Source organism: Trachurus trachurus (assembly GCF_905171665.1).
Source record: "Trachurus trachurus genome assembly, chromosome: 13".
Taxonomy (NCBI): domain Eukaryota; kingdom Metazoa; phylum Chordata; class Actinopteri; order Carangiformes; family Carangidae; genus Trachurus; species Trachurus trachurus.
In genome coordinates this window covers 13,904,348-13,926,814 of record NC_139892.1, presented here as the reverse complement: position 1 = coordinate 13,926,814, position 22,467 = coordinate 13,904,348, and the positions used below count along the sequence as shown (strand labels likewise).

At 41.8% G+C, this 22,467-nt stretch overlaps 3 protein-coding genes across 4 annotated transcripts; all 3 read left to right on the top strand.

The window, feature by feature from the left end:
• Positions 1-765: 765 nt before the first annotated feature.
• On the top strand, positions 766-8,142 carry LOC310996226 (tapasin-like; the record flags this gene model as incomplete). Its single annotated transcript, XM_083985609.1, has 7 exons — positions 766-847; positions 2,889-3,068; positions 3,153-3,428; positions 3,684-3,974; positions 6,554-6,898; positions 7,006-7,095; positions 8,117-8,142. Exons 1-7 carry the CDS (start codon positions 799-801, stop codon positions 8,140-8,142), a joined length of 1,257 nt encoding a protein of 418 aa, XP_083841735.1. The 5' UTR covers positions 766-798.
• An 894-nt stretch (positions 8,143-9,036) lies between these two features.
• On the top strand, positions 9,037-15,095 carry LOC310995368 (tapasin-related protein-like). 2 transcript variants are annotated; one of them, XM_083984416.1, is made up of 8 exons: positions 9,037-9,349; positions 10,749-10,928; positions 11,011-11,286; positions 11,366-11,695; positions 12,885-13,232; positions 13,340-13,420; positions 13,823-13,842; positions 13,961-15,095. In XM_083984416.1, the coding sequence occupies exons 1-8, from the start codon at positions 9,304-9,306 to the stop codon at positions 13,964-13,966; spliced, it is 1,287 nt and encodes a 428-aa protein (XP_083840542.1). In that variant the 5' UTR covers positions 9,037-9,303; the 3' UTR covers positions 13,967-15,095. The 2 variants fall into 2 exon arrangements, with proteins under 2 accessions (XP_083840542.1, XP_083840541.1); XM_083984415.1 differs by having other exon boundaries at positions 13,931-13,976.
• A 221-nt stretch (positions 15,096-15,316) lies between these two features.
• Positions 15,317-20,626, top strand: LOC310995581 (tapasin-related protein-like). The gene is made up of 8 exons (XM_083984671.1): positions 15,317-15,655; positions 16,295-16,474; positions 16,568-16,843; positions 17,683-18,012; positions 18,733-19,080; positions 19,188-19,268; positions 19,856-19,875; positions 19,971-20,626. Exons 1-8 carry the CDS (start codon positions 15,607-15,609, stop codon positions 19,983-19,985), a joined length of 1,299 nt encoding a protein of 432 aa, XP_083840797.1. The 5' UTR covers positions 15,317-15,606; the 3' UTR covers positions 19,986-20,626.
• Positions 20,627-22,467: the final 1,841 nt, after the last annotated feature.

Here is a 22,467-nt window from a genome sequence, read left to right as displayed (position 1 = left end):
TTAAACATGTTCAGCTCCACACCATCGCCGTCTCTACCGAGTAAGTGGATCATCTGTGTTCATATGAATCGATCGGGATTGTTGGTATCTGCGTATGCAATCCAGCTACACGTTGTTAAACTAATGCATGAAAAATAATATTGCACATAAAGGCATTGTAAAAAAAAAAAAAAAAAATTGAAAATTGAAAATTACATAACCAACAAAATTAAAATAGAAATTTTGAAAATTAAATAGGCCTACCCTGTCTCTAATAAACAACATAGCCTTTACATGACGTTTGCAGTCATTTCAGGCTGAATTGTGTATTTTATCAGGTTTATCATAAATTAATCATCGATTTTATTTAACATATCGGACACAATTGACTTGTCCAAACTTATATCTTCATATTAAAACTATACCAGACTTTTCCTTTCGTCATCAAATTTAGAATTGGGTCAACTGGAGTCTCAGTGCCCGCCGCTCACACGGTATCACTCAGGGGGCGTGGCCGTGCATTTCCTTGTTAGTTGAAGGTACCAAGTCGAGTTGAGTTGCATGTAAAGGACTGCAACAGCTGGGGGATGCACCAAACAAACATTCATCCGCCCGAGCACGAAGGAGAAGTTGCACCTCCTCCAGATGTGGTTAGGTGACTGGACTTCTTCTTTAAAAAAAAAAAAAAATAAAAAAAACAGATCACGTGACACAATCAAACAGGTTTCGTTGCGACAAAGATGAAAATGAAAGTAACTTCAACTGTGAAGTGTGAACAGATGAACGTGTGGGTTTCTGATTCTACCAGTGGGCACCATCATGATGGGTTTAATCTTAAAGATCCTTTTGTACATGCACATGTGTCCAGGTGAGTTACAGATGTGTGGATGTGGTGTTTCTGTGTGTGTCGGTTAACACGACTATAGGACATGATGAAATGATCGCTACACAACACTGCACTACACCACGTTGTAGTGTACTATTGAGAGTGAGGAGTTGTCGTCACAGCTCAGAATCCCAATACATCCATGTCAGAGCCCCGCCCCCCTTCTCCGCCATGATGGAAGGATTCCGGTGGCAAAAGCCATACTAGTCTATGGGCAAAACAAAATTCCGTACTCCGTAATTTACTGTTTTACAATGCCGGAAATCACTGCTGTGTTAAAAACTGCTCCAGTGATTTACTTTCTCCTTATTCTTTCTTGTAATTTGTTCATCTGTTGGCGCAAAAAAGAGCTAGAATTTAGTCCGTCTCTGTGCTGTTCTGATGTGTTGCCCCTGGCAACCGATAGCGTCTCCTTCCATCATGGCCGACTGGCTGCTCAAATCGGCACGTGACTCCTCACTCTCAATAGCCTACTATTATATTTCACTACATTGTAGCCTATACTATGCTGTAGGTAATTTACTACTGTAGCTACTACAGTATGCAACATACTGTGCTGCTATTATACTATACATAGTTCACTGCACTATTATACTGTGATGTAGCCTACTAGGTTTTCTGCAACATATTGCTCTACTGTACTGTAGTTTGGTTCCAGGGTGCCATTCCGAAGGGCCGCCACTCCGAACGTTTACTTTAATTTGTCGGAATGCCGACCCTTAATTATTTATGGGAAAAGGGTGCCATTACGAACCTGAAAGAAAGGGTGCCATTCCGAACCTGAAAAAATCTTGAATGGTTTAAGGCACGGAGTAAACAAGCCTAATTGCGGTGGTAGCGTAGTGGTCAGAGCATCTGCATTTGACGCAGTGGATCAGGGTTCGACTCCCGGGGGAGATACATATTGATTGCGATTTTATTGGCCTCTACCTAACCTTTTTACTAAACTTAACCAACTCCTTTCTACATTGCCTAAACCTAACCAAAGCACAGAGCAAGGACATTTATTTTCAGCAGGAGTGCCGCGGCTGCATCAGACCATGGATGTAATGCATCAGACTCGCACCTGGGTGAAACTTTGGAGGGGGAGGGGGAGGGGCCGGTCGGGCGCTGTCCCCGCGGCGCGTCGTGTCAAGCCGGGCAGGAAGTCAAACCACGAGAGAGTCCGGTCAATTTTCAAAATAAAACACATTCGGAACGGCGGCCCCTCGGGAAGTTCGAAATGACGGACCTTCGGGAATTTTCGGACTGGCAGACCGTCGGAATGGCGGTCCTTCGGAATGGCGGTCGCCCCCCCTGTAGGTTTACTACTCCACTAAATTTACTTCACTATACTGTACTGTACTTAACTATAATATAGCCTACTTCATCATTACACTATACTGATGGTCTTAGTTTACAGCACAATATTGCTCTACAAAACTATGATATGCTATACATTACTGTACTATAATATGCTATTTAATGTACTGCACCGTACTGTACTTCAATACTATGTTACATTGTACTGTGATGTACTAGCCTACGTTTTACACACCATGCTCACTGCACTGTACAATACTATAAAAGTACTACTCAACTACTTAGTTTACTTCACCACTACACTATACTGTATCCTACTTTACTATACTATACTTCATTACACTATTATGTGATGTGTTTAGTTTACAGCACAATATTGCTTTACAAAACTATACTATGCTATACAGTACTGTACTATACTATAATATGCTATCTCTCTATTTAATTTACTGCACCATACTGTACTACAATACAATACTACACTATTACTATTTTTATTACACAATAGTAAAATGTACTTAGCCTACTATCCATCTGTACTATTATACAATACAACATAATGTAATACAATACTGCACCTAACTTACTCCACCATACTATACTATACAATAATGAATGATCATATCTGCTATGCTATGCTACATTAAACCATATGGTCTTGCACTGAGCTGTATGTTAGGAGTCCACACTGATTGGTTGTGTGTTGTTCTTTGTCTCTCAGGAGTCCTGAGTGTCCATCAGCTGTCATGGCTGCCCTGTCAGTTCATTGACGAGCGAGTGACTGTGAACAAAAACGGTCAGTACGAGTCTCAGCACAACCGCAGAGAGGCCACGCTACAGTTTGGTCAGAGCGGAGACTCTCCTGTTAACCCACAGGCCATCACTTTCCTGGTCACCGGTGGTAAGACCTGCAGCATGTTAGCATTGCAGACACAGAGCTCCTATCTATTTTGTTGTTTTTTTACTCCATTTTATTCTGTTTTAGGATCTAAACTGGACCTGCGGCGCTACATGGAGGGGGCGGAGGCCGAGCAGCTGGAGTGTGAGGTGCGCAGGTACAGCACTGAGGGCATCCACGTCCGCTGGCCCGTCCAGCAGCCCCAGGAGTACAACCGCTGGTTCAGCTGCACCATCAAACACAGTAAAGGCCTGTTCACAGCCACCGGCTTCCTCAGACACCCGTCGGACCAGCCCCCTCCAGGGAAACCAGACTACCACAGCTGGCCCGCCATCGCTGACAGAGAGATCCTCACAACCACAGGTAACACCCACGGCCTTTAGTAACACTTCTATGGAGAGTGGGAGGGAGGGGCTTTATTTGTAATAGTTTTTTCTATGTTCCTATTTATTTTTCTTTTTTTCTTTTCTTTTCTTCTTTCTCTTTTTCTTTTTTTTCTGTGTGTAAAGCACTTTGTGTTACATGTCTATGTAGGAAAAGTGCTATATAAATAAAGTTTGATTGATTCTCCCATAATGCATTTGATCTAAAACCTATCTTTCTCACTTGTTTCCACAGTTGCCATGGTGATCAAAACACAGTCTCCATCGGTGATAGCTCGTCTAAACACCCAACCAAAGCTTCACTGCCAGTTCGCTTTGGACCACAGGGGTCCAAACATCATGGTGGAGTGGTACTTCCAACACCGCGGAGAGAGAAACAAACTCGTCCGCTACAACAGCCACTCAGGGGCCGGGGACATTTCCTACGTTCTCCCACACACCAAGATTAGCAACGCAGGGACGTACATTTGTTCAGTGACGGTGGATCCACTGTTCGTCAGTCTGGATGTAAAGCTGCAAATCGAAGGTGAGAGAGTGTTTCCTGAGATCCTCGGTATCTTCTCCCAGAGAGCAGTTGCTGGAAGAGATGGTGTGCTGGGTGTAGCTTGTCCTGGAGGATGTTATTCAACCAACGCAGGCAGCGGGAGGTAAAGACTGCGTAGATGTCTGGGAGGCTGAGCCCACTCCCCCTTGCAGCTTTAACCACCCTGTGGAGGTTTTCCTTGTCTGCCTTGGTGCAGCTGCTGAACCACACCAGTAGTTCATATGTGAGCACATTCTCCACTGCACAATGATAAAAGTTGGTCAGTAGTCTCTGGGAAAGCTCTGGGAAAGCTTCACGTGCTTGAGGTTGTAACATAGTTACACCCAGGGACTTAAAACTACTTGAAACTAGGGATGTCACTAATATAGATTTCCTTGGTACGGTTATTTTCAGAGAAATAATCACAGTATTACCATTATCACGATTATTATGCATTAATTAGTTAATTTCACAACACTATGAAAGTGTAAAAATCAATTATAGTCAAAATATTAGGGGTGGGAGAAAAAATCGATTCACATAGATATCGCAATATCTTTTTTGACGATTTTTAAATCGATTTTTTTTTGTCTAAAAATTAATTTTTTAAATATTGTGCAATGTGTATTTGTTACCCTCTTTTACATACAGAGAGTACAGGCTTTGAAAAGGGTTTAAGTTCACTTTATAATGGAGTATGTTAATTTATAGGCTCCTACAGTATTTGTGTGCAGATAAATGTTAAAAATGCGACTAAAAATCGAGAGAATCGGCAATATCGTAGAATCGCAATTTAAATCGAATCGCCATCCAAAATATCGTAGAAGAATCAAATCGGGAGAAAAGCATATCGTCCCATCCCTACAAAATATATTTACATTTCTAATCATATACACAAAGTATTTTGAGTATCTATTAATATAGGACCAATGATTAATCCCGCAGGGAAAATATTTGAATTATTTCAGTGATTATTTGTCTGAATGTTTGAGTTTATTTTAATCTTTAATCTTTTTTGCACATTTATACCTACCAATTCAATGTTACGTTGATCCTTACATACCTGTTCTGCCGATATGGTTCCAACATGATCTGTTTTGGAAAGTGGCGGTATTGAGAAATGTTTGCAATTAATTAATTGTGGAATTTAATACCGTGATTAATTGTGAAAACAAGTAATCGTGACATTCCTACTTGAAACCCTCTCCACCGCCTCGTTGAGGAGAGCAGAGTGGCTCAGCTGTCTGATTGCGTAAAGCTATGATCATTTCCTTTGTTGTGGGGTTGTGGTTGCTACACCATGCCACCAGCTGTTCAACCTCCCCCCTATATGCAGTCGCATTATTTTCAGTGATGAGTCCAAGCACGGTTGTGTCGTCTGCAAACTTTAAAATGTGGTTGGTTGGAGTGGAGGAGCAACAGTTGTGTGTTAGGAAGACTGTGTAGAGGAGAGGGCTAAGCACACAACTTGTTGATGGGCAAGGTGGGGGAGCTGTGTCGGCCAGCTCTGACACACTGTGTGTGGTTTGTGAGAAAGTACAGAATCCAGTTGCATAAAGCAGTGTTTGATCTGAGATTGTGTAGTTTGTTATGGAGCTTGTTGGGCAAGATGGAATTAAAAGCTGAACTAAAATAGACAAAGAGAAGTCTTGAGTAGGTGTTTCTGTGTTCTAGGTGTTGTTACAGAGTGTGCAGTACAACGGCTATAACTCTGTCGACCTGTTTTTCCTATAAACAAATTGGTGTTGGTCTAGTGACGGTGGTATGGCAGCTTTTACGTGTTTGCTAAACAGTCTTTTAAAGCATTTTACAACAACGGGGGTTTGTACCACAGGCCTGTAGTCGTTCAGACTTGACTTTTTGGGAACTGGAATGATTGATGATGCCTTGTATTTTATTGTGTATATCTGTTCTGTATTTTGTTTGTTTTGCTTTGTACTCTCGTCTGCACTGTAAATGAGGCTTGCCTCGGTTTACTAATGAGTTCAAATAAAGGTTACTAAACTAAAGCATGCTGGGACCCATGATGTGGTGAGAGACAGATTAAAGATGGAGGTGAAGACTGTTGTTAGTTCATCTGCGCAGTCTTTGAGTACCAATCCTTGAACTGGTCCTGCTGCATTCTTAGCATTGATGTGGCGAAGGCGGAGTGTGATGTCATGAGAGCTCAGGACTGGGGCGGTGTCTTCAGAGGGGAGGGGCCTTAAAAGTCTTGACAGTGTCAATGAAGAGACTTTGTTATCCCTGTCAAAATGTGTAATTGTTTAGCTCCTTGGCTAAGGGTGCGTAGCTGTTGACAGTTGTTGAGCGGGAGCTACTCCCTTGTAGTTTGTAATTTCCCTGATGCCCTCCCACCCCTGCTGGGGGTTTGAGTAGATGTTCAAGTGGGTTTTAACGTGGCTTTTATATGGCACATTGGCAGATCTGATGCCCTTCCTCAGTGCTGCTCTGGCTGCACTATGCATCAGAGTCCCCAGATTTATATTCTGCATCATCATCATGTTATTGATGTTATAAGGTGAGGTTGGAGAAACGTTCAAGCCTTGAATGTTTAATTTTATTTTACCCCCTTCTCTCCTCAGAGCCTCCTCATGTCTCCATCAATGGTGGGCCTACTCTGGCCCTGCACCGGGGTGAGGACTTCAAGGTCATGTGCGATGCAGAGAACTACTACCCTCTGGATGTGGAGATCGTTTGGTACGAGCAGGACCCAGAGGTGTCAGGTCAGAGCGTCGGAGCTCCTTTGCCCAAGCCACTCGGTAACATTTTGCTGTCAAGCCACAAACAGAAGAACAGCGTGTACTCGGTGTCGGGGTTCTTCTACCTCCATGCTCGGTATATGGACTCGGGGAAACAGTATACCTGCAGCGTCTTCCACAGCTCCCTCAGGATGCCCATCAAGAAGAGCTTCATCCTCACTGTGAAAGGTGAGCGGGGAAACCCACCTGTAGTACCAACGAGCTACCACACGGTGGCAGCAGAGGAACATGCCTGACACCTGACGTCCTCTCATCTGTCTGTTCTCTCTGCCCAGAGCCAAGGAGCCTGACCATCCTCAAGTTGTGTACCCCCCTGATTTCACTGGTGGGAGTCCTGTGCATGCTACTGAGTTACCGGTACTCAAGTGAGTGTGAATCAGTATGACATCATCATTAGAACTAGAGTCAAAAGTACTTCATTAATTCACAGCAGTTGTTTTGTTACATTGCCATCTGTCTTTATTTGTCCATGTCTGACAATAAAGTAGAGGAGAGGAAAGTATTCCTGTGCTAGGTACGTTATTATCCATAATGTATCTATTTTTCTTATTTAGTTTTACTGTTAGACATGGAGAAAAAATATTTATGCCTATGTGTCTTTTGCTAAACTATATCTAAACGTATTGTTACAAAACCTGTATAAACTACAGTTTATACAGCTTCATGTAAAGTATAAATAAACCAGGGGAGAAAGTATGATCGAATATCGAAACATCTTGATTAAAATCACAGTGGCACTGTGTTTATGCTTATTATCTCTGTTTTCTCCACAGGAAAAAAAAAAAGATCAGCGCAGGTAATAAATTAATTTAAAACAAAATTGTTGCGTCTTGACTTAACCATCAAACCAATATTTAATTTCCATATTTCTACCTTCAGGTGTCTGAACAGAGGAAATCATACTACTGATGAGCAGCAGTGAAGGCATCAGACGGACTCTTACTCCGACACTCATTCACACGTAGTTTTTGTTTGTTTGTTTGTTTGTTTTGACAAGTAAGTTTGTGTTTTTGTGAAACTGGATGGGGTTTTTTTGATTTTTGCTTTGATTTTGTTCATGCTCAAATTGTGACGCTGAAGTTCATCAGTGTGTGAACAGCATGCACCAGGCTCTGTAAATATTTCAATCAGGATTTTACGACGAGAGAGCCAGGTTTGAAGATGAAGATGAAATTACATTTATTGTGAACAAAATAAACGTTGGCGCTTAGACCACGGGGTGTAGACCAGCCGAGTAAACTGATCTGGGGATGAGAAGCTTGCATCTGAAGAAGTTATATCCCCCCCGGGCCTAGACACTGGTGGTGGTAGGGAAGCTTGAAGTCGCCTGATGAGGGAACTTCTCCATTGAAGATCCAGATTAAGACAGTCTGTATCTTGATGTAGGTGGTGCCGGGGTGGAGGTGGGCTGAGAGTTTGCTGAAATGACGGCTGGATGACAGGAGAGAGAGAGAACTTTTAAATTTGACGCTAATGACTGATTGGTGGAAGAGAAAGAGAATGGCAGACTGTGATTGGTTGAATTATGAGAATAAGGGTGGAGCGAGAGGATAGCGGGAAAACAGGGAAAGAGCTTTGAGGCATGCTTAAAGAGATAGTCTTCCTGTCTGAACTTTCGCTAAGCTTCATTTTATGTGGAGGTAAACACATTGGGTGTGTTTGTCAGACTGAACTCAGGGTGTTTTAGTGAGAAATGCTGAATCTGAAAAAGAGTTCTCCTGAAGTAGTAATTGGTTTTCTTGTTATTCTTTATTCATTTTGGAGAAAAATAGTTTTGTTGTGTATTGTGTTGTTGTGTATTTTTTGTTTATTTATTTATTTTTAACAATGTAACAATAATAATAAAAAAAGGGCCATGTTAAGTCTATTTTTCTTTATGTATTGCTTATGATACATCATAGGCCATATGTATTAATTCACCTTCCAGGAATTGCAAAAAATAATTTAATTGAAATTGTACATCTACTGCCAGAAATAGTTTAATTTTAGTTTGGCTTTTGCATAAATAGGCCTATTAGACCTCTGACAACCTTTTAACGGCTGTGGATGATGAAGCCCGATAAAGTCCTTTGACATCATCAATCATTATCCTTATGTTCAAAATATTAAATACCTGAAGTTTTGCTGCACAGTTGTTTTCAATGTGATTTATTCTTTTTGTATAAAACTGCCTTTTTGTATTGCATCATATTCTCATATTGTTCATTCATTCTTGGGGGTCAACTACTCCGGAAACAAGAGGAGCCCGTCGACGTCACAGCACCGCCGCAGGACGAACCGGGAACTGACTCCGTCAACATGAACTCATGTGCAAACTGTGCAACATGGCGTTTAGTTGTACTATGTTTACACGGCTTTAATAATTTTGCCACCTGTTTAGGACACAGTTTGTATTTCATTTATGTACTAGACACATGACAAACTGTCCTCAATGCGATACTGTAGATCACGTGACACGATCAAAAGGGTTTGTTGCTGCAAACCTGAAAGTGAAAGTAACTTCAGCTGTGAACAGATCAGAGCGTCGCGGCTGAACGAGGGGATTTCTGATTCTACCAGTCGGTACAATCGTGATGGGTTTAATCCTGAAGATCCTTCTGTACATGCACCTATGTCCAGGTGAGATATAGATGTGTGGGTGTGGTGTTTTCTGTGTGTCAGTCAACACGACTTGCAGGACACGATTAAATGAGCGCTGCACAACAAAACATTATACTGCATGCACTGCTCTACACTACACCGCGCTGTAGTTTACTGCACGTATACTATTATATTTCACTACATTATACTTTTATGCTGTTCTTAATTTACTGCTGTACTGTGCAACATATTGTGTTGCTGGAGTAGTTTACTAAAGGACACTGCACTGTACTACTGCGATACCGAGCACCATATTATGTAATGTACTCTAATGTAATATACTGTAATATACTGTAGTTTATTACTCCACTACTTAGTTTACTTAACTATACTGTACTGTACAATACTATATTTCATTATGCTATACTGTGATGGTCTTAGTTTACAGCACAATATTTGCTCTACAAAAGTATACTTATGCCATACAGTACTGTACTATAATATTCTATGTCTGTATTTAATGTACTGCACCATACTGTACTAAAACTCTGCATACAATATTATATGATACAATACAATACTATCTGCTATGCTGTGCTGAAAGGTCAAAGGTTACTTTATACCCTCAGATCAATTTTGTTTGCAGTGAATCAGCTTTAACATTTACATTTATGATATTTACAAACAGCACAGGACATGTAACAGGGCATAGCCTACATATAAAGTGACAACAGTGCTCAGGGGTAAAAGACTAAAATCAAACAAATAAAACCAACAGCTCTCCAAGTTTCTTCCCCGTGTTAATTTGACAGATGGCTGCTGGAATAAAAATATTTTTGTACGGGTTAGTTTAGCAGGCTGGTACCATGAGCTTCCAGCCTGATGGAAGCAACTGAAACTCAGTGTTGGGAGAGTGGTGAAGAGTCATTAAAGGACAGAGCCAGCCATCCTCTGTAACTGTTTTGTGTACAAGGGTTGTGGATAAAGATGGGCTTCTGCAATCAGCCTGGTCGACCATTTCACAATTTGGTTCAGTTTTTATTTTTAAGGGACAGTCAAAGTCAAAGAAAGTCCCTGTATGGAAATTCAGGTGTCTTTCTCAGCCAGACAGTGAAAAACTATGGTCTGCGTCAGGTTTCCAAACCATGACACAAGACAAAGGATAAAACAGATTCAATAAAAGCCAAATAAAACAAGGTCAACATGGTTCTGTCGATGTGGAAAGACAACAGTTTTCTCAAACAGTACAGGCACTGGTGTCCCCTTTTACAAACAGCTTCACAGTTTGCCTCAAAGTTCAGTTTGTTGTCGATGACAGTTGTGTTGACACACTCCACCGTCTTGCGAAAGTCAATGATCATTAAACTATATCATCTTACACTGAACTGTAAATTTGGAGTCAAGACTGATTGGTTGTGTGTTGGTCTTTGTATTTCAGGTGTCCTGAGCGTCCTTCAGCTGTCATGGCTGCCCTGCCAGTTCATTGACGAGAATGTGACTGTGAACAAAGACGGTCACTATGACACTAAGCGCATCCACAGAGAGGCCATGCTGCAGTTTGGTCAGAGCGGAGACTCTCCTGTTAACCCACAGGCCATCACTTTCCTGGTCACCGGTGGTAAGACCTGCAGCATGTTAGCATCACAGACACAGAGCTCCTATCTATTTTGTTTTTTTTACTCCATTTTATTCTGTTTTAGGATCTAAACTGGACCTGCGGCGCTACATGGAGGGGGCGGAGGCCGAGCAGCTGGAGTGTGAGCTGCGCAGGTACAGCACTGAGGGCATCCACGTCCGCTGGCCCGTCCAGCAGCCCCAGGAGTACAACCGCTGGTTCAGCTGCACCATCAAACACAGAGAGCGCCTGTTCACGGCCACCGGCTTCCTCAGACACCCGTCGGACCAGCCGCCTCCAGGGAAACCAGACTACCACAGCTGGCCCGCCATCGCTGACAAAGAGATCCTCACAACCACAGGTAACACCCACGGCCTTTAGTAACACTTCTCCCATAATGCATTTGATCTAAAACCTATCTTTCTCACTTGTTTCCACAGTTGCCATGGTGATTAAAACACAGTCTCCATCAGTGATAGCTCGTCTAAACACCCAGCCAAAGCTTCACTGCCAGTTTGCTTTGGACCACAGGGGTCCAAACATCATGGTGGAGTGGCACTTCCAACACCGCGGGGAGAGAAACAAACTCGTCCGCTACAACAGCCGCTCAGGGAAGAAGGAGGGGTTAGGGGTCGATATGATGAGCCTGGCAGCCGGGGACATTTCCTACGTCCTCCCACACACCACGATTAGCAACGAAGGGACATACATTTGTTCAGTGACGGTGGATCCACTGTTCGTCAGTCTGGATGTAAAGCTGCACATTGAAGGTGAGAGAGTGTTTCCTGAGATCCTCGGGTGTTTCGGCTCGCAACATCAGACAACCTCTCTCAGGCGCCCCAGCCAGGGCTGATCAGGCCCAAATCCACCTAGAGCAGCCTCTGCAGCCTCTTAATGGTTGTCTTCCTTGCAGTTCATATTGTGAAAACGGTGTCAATCTTGCCCAGAGAGCGGGCAGCAAAGCCTCTACATCCAGGTCCTCAATGTGCATGTGGACTGTCAGTTCCAATAAGACGACTTGCTTCAAAGAATTAGATGTTAGCACCACATATGATCTCAAGGAGGTAGATGTTACATGGTCTGGAAACTTGAGTTGCTGGTCCAAGTCAACCTGCAGTTCCCAGACTGATGCTGATGAGAGCAGGTTGGCTAATGGTGTTGGCTGTGGCCGTGTATTTTTTTGCAATCTTACAAAAGGGATTGTTCTGTGGCTGTGGATGTGTTGTTGGCCACAACACTGGGAATGGCCTCAGCCACTGACTTTAGAACCTGATTGTGTGTCAGCAGTAGCAGCCCTCTCCAAGGCTCAAAATATTTTCCTTCCTTGGAAGTTTGCTTTTGCCTTTGACCTGCAGGTCCACACCCCCTGCTTCTGCATCCTAGTATATCCAAGAGGGCTTTCTGCAGTTTGTTGGCTTTAACTGCTTCGCCAGCATCTGCCGTTCTTTTGATAATTGTTGGATCTTGTCTGCTCTACGGTTCATGGTGCAAGTGGACTTGCTAGCCTTACATTGGATATTACACCTCTTAGCCCCAAAACTACTAGTAAAGATAGTCATCAAGTTCTGGAGTCATCCTTCTTCATCTCCCTTTGCTGTTGCCTTGATGATTCTGGCTGCATTCCCCTCAAACAGCTTATGTTTCTTTGCTGGAGGCCACTTCGTCCGATGCCCCCACCCCCCACCTCTGGCTCCCATTAGGGTGGGTCAATCTGTAGCTTGTTAGGGTTCTTCCTTGCAGATGATGCAGGTTGGACTGCTAACCCTTTCATTTCCTGGGTTTCCTTCTCCGTGCTGTCCACTGTCCCTCCAGTTGTCACAAAACTGTTCTTGGTTGTCATTCAGTCGAACATAGATACATCTGTGGATGTGCTAGGAAACATGATGATGAGGGTATTGATGTTGGGGAAACTTCTTGGCCTTAAATGTTTAATCTAATTTTACCCCCTTCTCTCCTCAGAGCCTCCTGATGTCTCCATCAACGTTGGACCTACTCTGGCCCTGCAGTGGGGCTGGGAGCACAAGGTCATATGCGACGCAGAGAACTACTACCCTCTGGATGTGGAGATTGTTTGGTACGAGCAGGACACGGAGGTGTCAGACCAGAGCGTCGGAGCTCCTCTGGCCAAACAGCTCCCAAACTTTCACCTTTCGAGTCATACACACAACAACGACAAGACGTTCTCGATGTCGGCGTCCTTCTACCTCCAGGCTCGGCTCAGTAACTCAGGGAGACAGTTTACCTGCAGTGTCTTTCACCGCTCCCTCAAGATGCCCATTGAGAAGAGCTTCACCCTCACTGTGGAAGGTGAGAGGGGAAAACCACCTGTAGTACCAACGAGCTACCACAAGGTGGCAGCAGAGGAACATCACTGACACCTGACGTCTTCTCACCTCTCTGTTCTCTCTGCTCAGAGCCAAGGAGCCTGACCTTTAACCTCATGGTGTGGGTCGTCCTGATTTCACTGGTGGGAGTCCTGTGTTACCTGCGCTTAGGTGAGTGCGGAGCATGACATCACTGGAATCAAAGTCTAAAAAACTTTATTACCGTAATTCACAGCAATTGTGTATTTGACAGTAGAGTTGAGGAAAGTTTTCCAGTTTTAGGTCCGTTATGATCCACAGTTTTTAGTTTTTTTTTCTTGTTTACTTTTACTGTCAGACATGGAGAAAAAATGTTTATGTCTTTTGCTAAACTATATGTAAACTTCTTATTCCCGGACCTGTATAAACTACAGTTCATAAAGGGCTGAGTAAAGTATAAAATAACCAGGGGAGAAATTATGATTGAATATTTGACTGCTAATGAAAACACAAGAAGATCTTCATTAAATCATTATCACTGTGACACTGTGTTCATGCCTAAAAGAGTAATTTTTATCTTTATTTTCTCCACAGCAAAAAATAAATTATTGCGGGTAAGAAATTAAATTAAAACAGAATTGTTGTGTCCTGACTTAACCATCAAATTCATATTTAATTTCTGTTTTTCATGTGTCTCAACAGAGGAAACCATAGCCTACTACTGACGAGCAGAAGTGAAGGCATCACATGGATTCTCACTCATGTTTATTTTCTGAATGTCTTTGACGTTTGACTTATTTTTTGTTTTGACAGGTGAGTTTTTGTTTCTGTGAAACTGGACGGGGTTTTTGTTTTAAAAGTCTCTATGATTTTGCTTTGATTTTGTTCATGCTCAAATTGTGACGCTGAAGTTAATCAGTGTGTTAACAGTTATCCTCACTTTACTGGTGACAATGCAACAACAATCACAGTTTAAAAGTTTTGGACTCGTAGTTGCAGTTGCACTGTGGAGCTATTTTTCAACAGGTAGATTTTGTTTACCTGTGCGTAAAGGCTTGGACACATGGTACAGGCTCCTTCAGTGATCAACAAGTCACGGTAAAGTGTCAGTATGCAGAAAAATACCACACAAAAAAACCCAAAAAACAATGCACTGCACTGCACTTTCATTATGTAAAATACTTATTAAAAATAGGCGTTTTATTTTATTTGGAAGTAACATTAAATGTGTTTGTCAGGGATGAACTCAGGGTGTTTTGGCGAGAAATGCTGAATCTGAAATAGATTTCCCTTTGGGGATTAATGAAGTAATTCTTTTTATTATTATTTTTTATTGAAGAAGATGTATTGATTATTTGTTGACTAACAATGTAACAATAATGAAAAGGGCCATGTCAAGTCAATTTTATTTATGTAGTGCCAGTTTCCAGCAAAGTTATCTCAAGGCACTTTACAAAAGAGCGGGTGTTCATAACAACATTGTAGGAGCCATGAATGTGTTTTTCTGATGGTTAAGGTTGAGGGTTATTTTGGTGTTGTTTATTTTGATTGTTTAGTTTATGTTACCATATTTAGTGGCATCTTTATGGGTAAAAAATAAATAAATAAATAAAAGCGGCTTCAGCGGCTCTTTAGGTTGAAGTCTCTACAAACATAACCCTGGAGTGTATAAATATAATTTACCTTCCAGGAACTGTAAAAATTAACAATTTAATTTAATTTTAGTTTGTCTTTTGCCTAATTATCACCCCTCTGACAACCTTTTAACTACTGCCGATGATGGTGTGTGTAGCCTATAAAGTCCTTATTCTTTGACAACATGAATCATCTTTTCTTCAGATAGTAAATTGCTTACCAGAAGTGTTGTCTGCTTTGATTCTGCTCCTCAGATGTTTTTAAAGTGAGGTATCCCTTTTGTACAAAAGTGCCTTTTTGTATTGTATCATATAGCTAAATTAAAAAACAAATTAATAAATTAAATACAAAAAAAACTTTTGTATTTAATTTATTCCGCTGTTCCGGGTCAACGACTCCAGAAGCAAGAGGAACCCGCCGCGGTCACAGCGCCGCCGCAGGACGAACCGGGAACTGACGGTGTCAACATGAACCCATGTGCAAACTGGAACATGGCGTTTAGTTGCACAGCACTATGTTTACACGACTTTAATAATAACACCACCTGTTTAGTACACAGTTTGTATTTAATTTATATATTAGATAAACCATGATGAACCGACTTTAATGTGATATTTTAGATCACGTGACAAGATCTGCAGGTTTTGTTTCGAGAAAGGTGAAAGTGAAAGTAACTTCAGCTGTGAACAGACCGCCGCGTCGCGCCTGAACGAGGGGATTTCTGAATCCACCAATGCACAATCATGATGGGTTTGATCCTAAAGATCATTTTCTACATGTACCTATGTGAAGGTGAGTTACAGACTAGCGTCGCACACTGAGTCGTTTGTGGTGTTTCGGTTTGGTGTGCGTATGTCAACAAGCTTAAACTTGAATTAAATGATCACTGTACTGTAGGCTACTATAGGCCTACTATGCTATATGTAATATACTAAAACATTGTTATATTGTACACTGCTGTAGTTTACTGCACACACTGTACTACGTATTAAACTATACTATGCTTATGCCATGCCATACCACGCTTTACCATGCAACATACTGTAATACTGTACGCTGTACTGTACTGCACTAATAGTATTGACTTGACGTAGTTTTCTGCGCTACACTGTACTGTCCAACTGTACTATGTTATGCTATACTCTGCTGTACTATATCTATGATGTAGTTTTCTGCACCATATTGCTATTCTCTGCTGTACTCCAATACAGTAGCCTACAATACTATACCATAGTCACATTTACTTAGTACTATTAGTTGTATTACCTAACTTACTGCACCATATGCTATAAAATACTAGCTATATGATACAATACAATTACTGCACTGTATCATATCATACCATACACCCATATAAACCATATCATCTTGCAATGAACTGTATGTTAGGAGTCCACACTGATTGGTTGTGTGTTGTTCTTTGTCTCTCAGGAGTCCTGAGTGTCCATCAGCTGTCATGGCTGCCCTGTCAGTTCATTGATGAGCGAGTGACTCTGAATAACGAGGGTCACTATGAGACTCAGCTCATCCACAGAGAGGCCATGCTGCAGTTTGGTCAGAGCGGAGACTCTCCTGTTAACCCACAGGCCATCACTTTCCTGGTCACCGGTGGTAAGCCCTGCACCACGTTAACGTCACAGACTCAGAGCTCCTATCTTCTCTCTTGTATTCTATTGTTTTTCACTCCATTTTATTCTGTTTTAGGATCTAAACTCGACCTGCGGCGCTACATGGAGGGGGCAGAGGCCGAGCAGCTGGAGTGTGAGGTGCGCAGGTACAGCACTGAGGGCATCCACGTCCGCTGGCCCGTCCAGCAGCCCCAGGAGTACAACCGCTGGTTCAGCTGCACCATCAAACACAGTAAAGGCCTGTTCACAGCCACCGGCTTCCTCAGACACCCGTCAGACCAGCCCCCTCCAGGACAGCAGGACTACCGCAGCTGGCCCGCCATCCCCGACAAAGAGATCCTCACAACCACAGGTAACACCCACGGTCTTTTAATAACACCGCTCCCATAATGCTGGTTAACTAAAACCTAGGGATGCTCCAGTCAGCATTTCTTGGAGCTGATCTGATTACCGATCACAGGAATCATAAATCTGGCGATACAGATCTGTATCTGTATTTACGATCTAGCCTTGTGCACCACCTAAAGAAATAAAAACACTTTTACTGAAATAGATACAATACAATCAAGATCTTTAAGTACCACAGACAACTTTTTTATTTGAGTAACACAAAACTTGATTAGGCTACACATTACATGCTCTGTCAAGAACAAGCCAATACTATACAGCAACTCAAAATTAGTTCCATTTGATGGATCAAAACATAAATAGATGAAATAAAATTAAATTTCCTTCCCAAGTAAGGCAAACTAACACTGCTCACCTGCATCTGACGATATGTGAAGATCCATTTGAGCAACAATCAGCTCAGCCAGAGCACAATGGATGTGGCGCTATACTGCTGTAGCAGCGTGTGCGTGTTTTATAACAGCAAGAAATAAAAAATGATTGTCAATCGTCCTCTCAATCGCCAATAGAGGATTGGATTGCTGATCGTCATGTCTCCTGATACTCATCTGAGTAACTCACTAAAACAGTTACTATGTGTAGCCCTGCTAGTAAGCAAGCAGCGGTCCCCTATGTAGTCTAGGAAGTAAGAGGGCCTGGACACAAACAAAAAGCACAAGCAGGCAAACAAACATAATGTGAACATAACACAAGGCCTGTAACACTGTTTAGGGTACAAAACGGCCGATCGCTCGGAGCATCCCTACTAAAACCATCTAAAATCTGTCTCACTTGTTTCCACAGTTGCTATGGTGATTAAAACACAGTCTCCATCAGTGAAGGCCACCCTCAGCTCCCAACAGAAGCTTCACTGCCAGTTCGCTCTGGACCACAAGAGTCCAAACATCACGGTGGAGTGGCACTACCAACACCGCGGGGAGAGAAACAAACTCTTCAGACACAACAGCCGCTCGGGGAAAACGGAGGGGTCGGGGGTCAGCACGAAGAGCCTGGCAGCCGGGGACATGTCCTACGTCCTCCCCCTCACCAAGATCAACAACGAAGGGACGTACATTTGTTCAGTGACAGTGAATCCACTGTTCGTCAATCTGGATGTAAATCTGCAAATCGAAGGTGAGAGAGTGGCATAACTGCAGGGTTCCCATGTGCTCTTCAAAACCTGGAAAACCTGGAAAATTTTCCAGTCATGGAATTGAAAATGAGAAAAAAAGTCAAATTTTCTTAAGTTGTTCTGGAAAATTATTTATCACATTGTGACATCAGCTTCCAGAGCTCTTTTTGACATTTCCAACAAAGTACCTGGTGAGAAAACTAGCGAGTTATCATATCATTTCTAAGCATTTAAGCAATTATTTAATAAGTTAGAGCTATAGATTGCACATCTACAAATACAAATAAGGTACAACTGTCGAAAAGAACAATTCTCCAAAGCCTGAATGGGACAGGGATGTATTAGTGTATGGCGTGATAACATGTCAGACTGTAGCAGCTGAAAATATCCTGGAAAAGTCCTGGAAAGTGATTTCAAGAATTTTTTAATTGAATTTTGAATTTTTATTTTTGCAACATAAAATATGAATAGGTAACAATAGGACAGTGCAGGGAGAGGCAAAAAGCCACAATGGGCTTATTTTTAAGCCTCCACCTTACATTACAGTTTAATGTAAAAAAAAAAAAAAAAAGAGTGGGAACCCTGAACTGGTATACAATCATACTAATGAAATGTAATTATATTTATAACAAACCTATGTGTCCATATGGAAAGTAAGCAGCATAGATCTCAAAAGGTTATTGATTGATTGTTGGAGAAACCTCTTACCCTCCTGTCCTCAGAGCCTCCTCGAGTTTCCATCAACGTTGGACCTACTCTGGTCCTGCAGGAGGGCGAGGACCACAAAGTCATTTGCGACGCAGAGAACTACTACCCTCTGGATGTGGAGATCGTTTGGTACGAGCAGGACCCGGCGGCGGTAGGTCAGAGGGTCGGCGCTCCTCTGCCCAAACAGCTCCCGAACGTTCTGCTGTCGAGCCACAAACACAACAACGACAAGACGTACTCGGTGTCGGCGTTCTTCTACCGCCAGGCTCAGCTCAAAGACTCGGGGAGACAGTTCACCTGCAGCGTCTCTCACCGCTCCCTCAGGATGCCCATCAAGAAGAGCTTCATCCTCACTGTGGAAGGTGAGAGGGGAAACCCACCTGTAGTACCAACGAGCTACCACACGGTGGCAGCAGAGGAACACGACTGACACCTGACGTCTTCTCACCTGTCTGTTCTCTCTCCCCAGAGCCAAGCAACCTCATGTTGTGTGTCGTCGTGATTACTCTGGTGGGAGTCCTGTGCATGATGCTGATTTACCTGTACTCAGGTGAGTGTGAAGCATGACATCATCATCAGAACCAGAGTGAAAATAAAACCCACTAAGGGAGTTTGTTTCATTACATTGCTCCATTCAAAATATGCATAGTGATATAATATAATTAATTGAACAAATAAAACAATCAAATGTAAATACAAATCTTGAATAAAAAGGAGAAGAAAGAAGAATAATATTATAACCTGTATAATCTGCCCCTCTTTCACAAACTCATAAGGCAACCAGTAGACTCTATACACAGCTCTGCTACTTCTTGAACTGCAGGCTGCTCTTTTATGTCCTGTCTTACATTATTGGACAAACTGGTTAATCCAGGTGTGTCTGAGTAGTCACAATGGTCAGACACACCTGGATTAATCAGTTTAAGACAGGAAATAAAAGAGCTGCCTTAAATTCAGGAAGTAGTGGAGCTGTGCATAGAGCCCATTCAGATAAAAAACTGAATAACAATAGCTGCAGCTCCATTGCATTGACCTTAACCTATTGTATAGAATAATATAATGAACATCTTTATTAAAATCATGTGACACTGTGTTTATGCCTATATTAAATAAATACAATCTATATTTCCTCCACAGTAAAGAAGAGGTCAGGGCAGGTAAGAAAATAAATGAAAACAAATTTATTGTGTCTTGAATTAACCATCAAACCAATATTTAATTTCTGTATTTATGCTTTCATGTGTCTGAACAGAGGAAACCATACTGAGCTCAACGTGACGAGCAGCAGTGAAGGCATCAGATGGACTCTCACTCCGACACTCATTCATGGTTGCTTTTTTTCAGAATGTCTTAGACGTTTGACTTTTGTTTGTTTTGACGGGTGAGTTTGTGTTTCTGTGAAACTGGACGGGGTTTTATGATTTTTGCTTTAATTTAGTTCATGCTCTAATTGAAGTAAATCAGTGTGATCCTCAGTTTACTGGTGATAATGCAACAACAACCACAGCTTAAAAGTTTTGGACTTGTAGTAACAGTTGCACTGTGGAGTTAACAGGTGGCAGTAAAGTGTTGCGATGCAAAACAATGCCTCAACAAAACCAGTGAAGAAGAAGACTACAAGCCAGGCAACATGGATTTAAACACTGTGAAATGTTGAATACTTTAAAAAATAGGCTTTGTAAATATTTTGTGTGAAAGTGAATTCATGTTGATCAGATCTTGAGGATAAACGTTTGGTGAGAATGTAAAGCATTCAATCACAATATTTATTCTTTGACAATGTAATAATAATAAGGGTAACAACCTTAAGTCTATAATAATAATTCACCTTCCAGAAACTGTAAAAATGACTATTGATTAATATTTGAATTGTATATACCGTCCATATTAAATTCAATTTTAGCTTGGCTTTTGCAAACGCAGCACAGTGACCTCTGATTACCTTTTTATGGCTGCAGATGACAGGATGTGTCAAGTCCTTATTCTTCTAAACCTTAATGCCACCTTGGACACCATTCGTCACAACAAACAGAGGCACTGGACAGGAGAAACCACATTGGACATTGTGCCAAAATGTGTCACCTACTGTAGCAGGAAGTAGATCGTAGATCAATTTATTTGTTTATGTATCTGTGGACTGTTCAAGATGCAATCCTGAAACCTTCCAGGTGTTTGGATGAGATCGAAATGAAGGCTGTGTGTGATGATGGGTGTGGTCCGACCCATTAATGTCAAGATGGCCACTGGTTTACCTTGTGTACGCGTAGACATAGCTGTGGTGTTTTATTTGTCTCTACGCCGACGACACCCTGGTGTACCTGCCTATCAGAGGCATTGATCCATGCATGTTACACAGTTACTACATGTCTGTGATGTCAAAAAATGCTCGCCACCTTTCCTCAAACCAGTCGGACAGTCATCACTGGTTCCCAGCACAGACAGAATAAATCTAGTTCCTTGTTGAAACACGTGAATCTAGTGCAGACGATTTTGGCTTCTGGTATGAAAGTAATGGAAGCTTTGATAATCGCACCATAAAACCTGTGCAGTCTTGTATTTTTTTCATCTTTATTTTAAAAAGACTATTTTACATTTTCAAGACACTGAGGCCAGTTTACACACCTTCATCACCTCAGGCCTCAACTGTTCCTGCAGCTCCTTCACCTGCCACAACCAATAATCAATAAACCAGCTCCACTGTGCTGAGCTCAGCCTGCAGGCTCATTACAGGATCCCCGAGTCGTCACCACATCACACTTGCCTCTTTGCCCAGTTGTGTTTTGAAATTGATTGGTTTTATTGGAGCTTTTCCTGATTTGACTTGATTTTTATTGTCTGCTGTTATTAGTTTTGTTTTATTTGCTTCTTACTCTGTCAGATTTAGTTTTTATGATCTACTTGTTTTGAAGTTGCTGCGTTGTGTGAAGCACTAAAATGGTGATAAAGGTTATCATGATTTCAATTGCATTGATCTGGAAAATTACATTATTATCAAGTTTCCTTTTTTTTTTTTTTTTGGCTTCCTGCAAATGAGAAGGTAAGAAAACTGATAGCAAAATGTCCACGTGTCCAGATTTGTCTTAAATGATTTAAACTGATGTAAACAGGTGAGCACACACCTCTTAAGACATGTTGATGCAATAAGAATAAATCAGGATATGTAACTCACTGTGCAGCTGCCAAACACTTCCATTAACATGCTACTTTTTTTCCTTGCACTGTCCTCAGGCGTAAAAACAACAAAGCTACTGCTACTTTTAATCACTTTCCATAAATCTTTATAGTTCACACTTGTCACTGTGGTAATAAATTTCCTTTAAAGCTGTACAGAAAATAAAAATTAATTTGATTCCACTATGGGTCATAACATTAGTGTAATAACTCATCTATCAGACTATGTAGCCCAAACTTTGTGCATTTTTTTCGCACTGGATAATGCAGGTGCATGAATTATGCATCACGTTGCTCACGATTCATGAGCCACTGATACTGGATCCATCATCCGTCAATCAATCGATAATGACCAATCATCATGATTCCAATCATCGTTTTCCTTACTCGCGTAAACTCGTGCGGCAACTCGTGGAAACTCATAGAAGAAGGTGCGACAAAGAGGACAAACAGCCATTTCTGAACACCTTTAATATTTGTTTTCTTAAGTCTTAACTAATCTAACAGCAACAGGACCCCCCTGCTCCAGATTAGCTTTATTTCCATACATTTTGGAATTATTATTCCCATTTGTATAG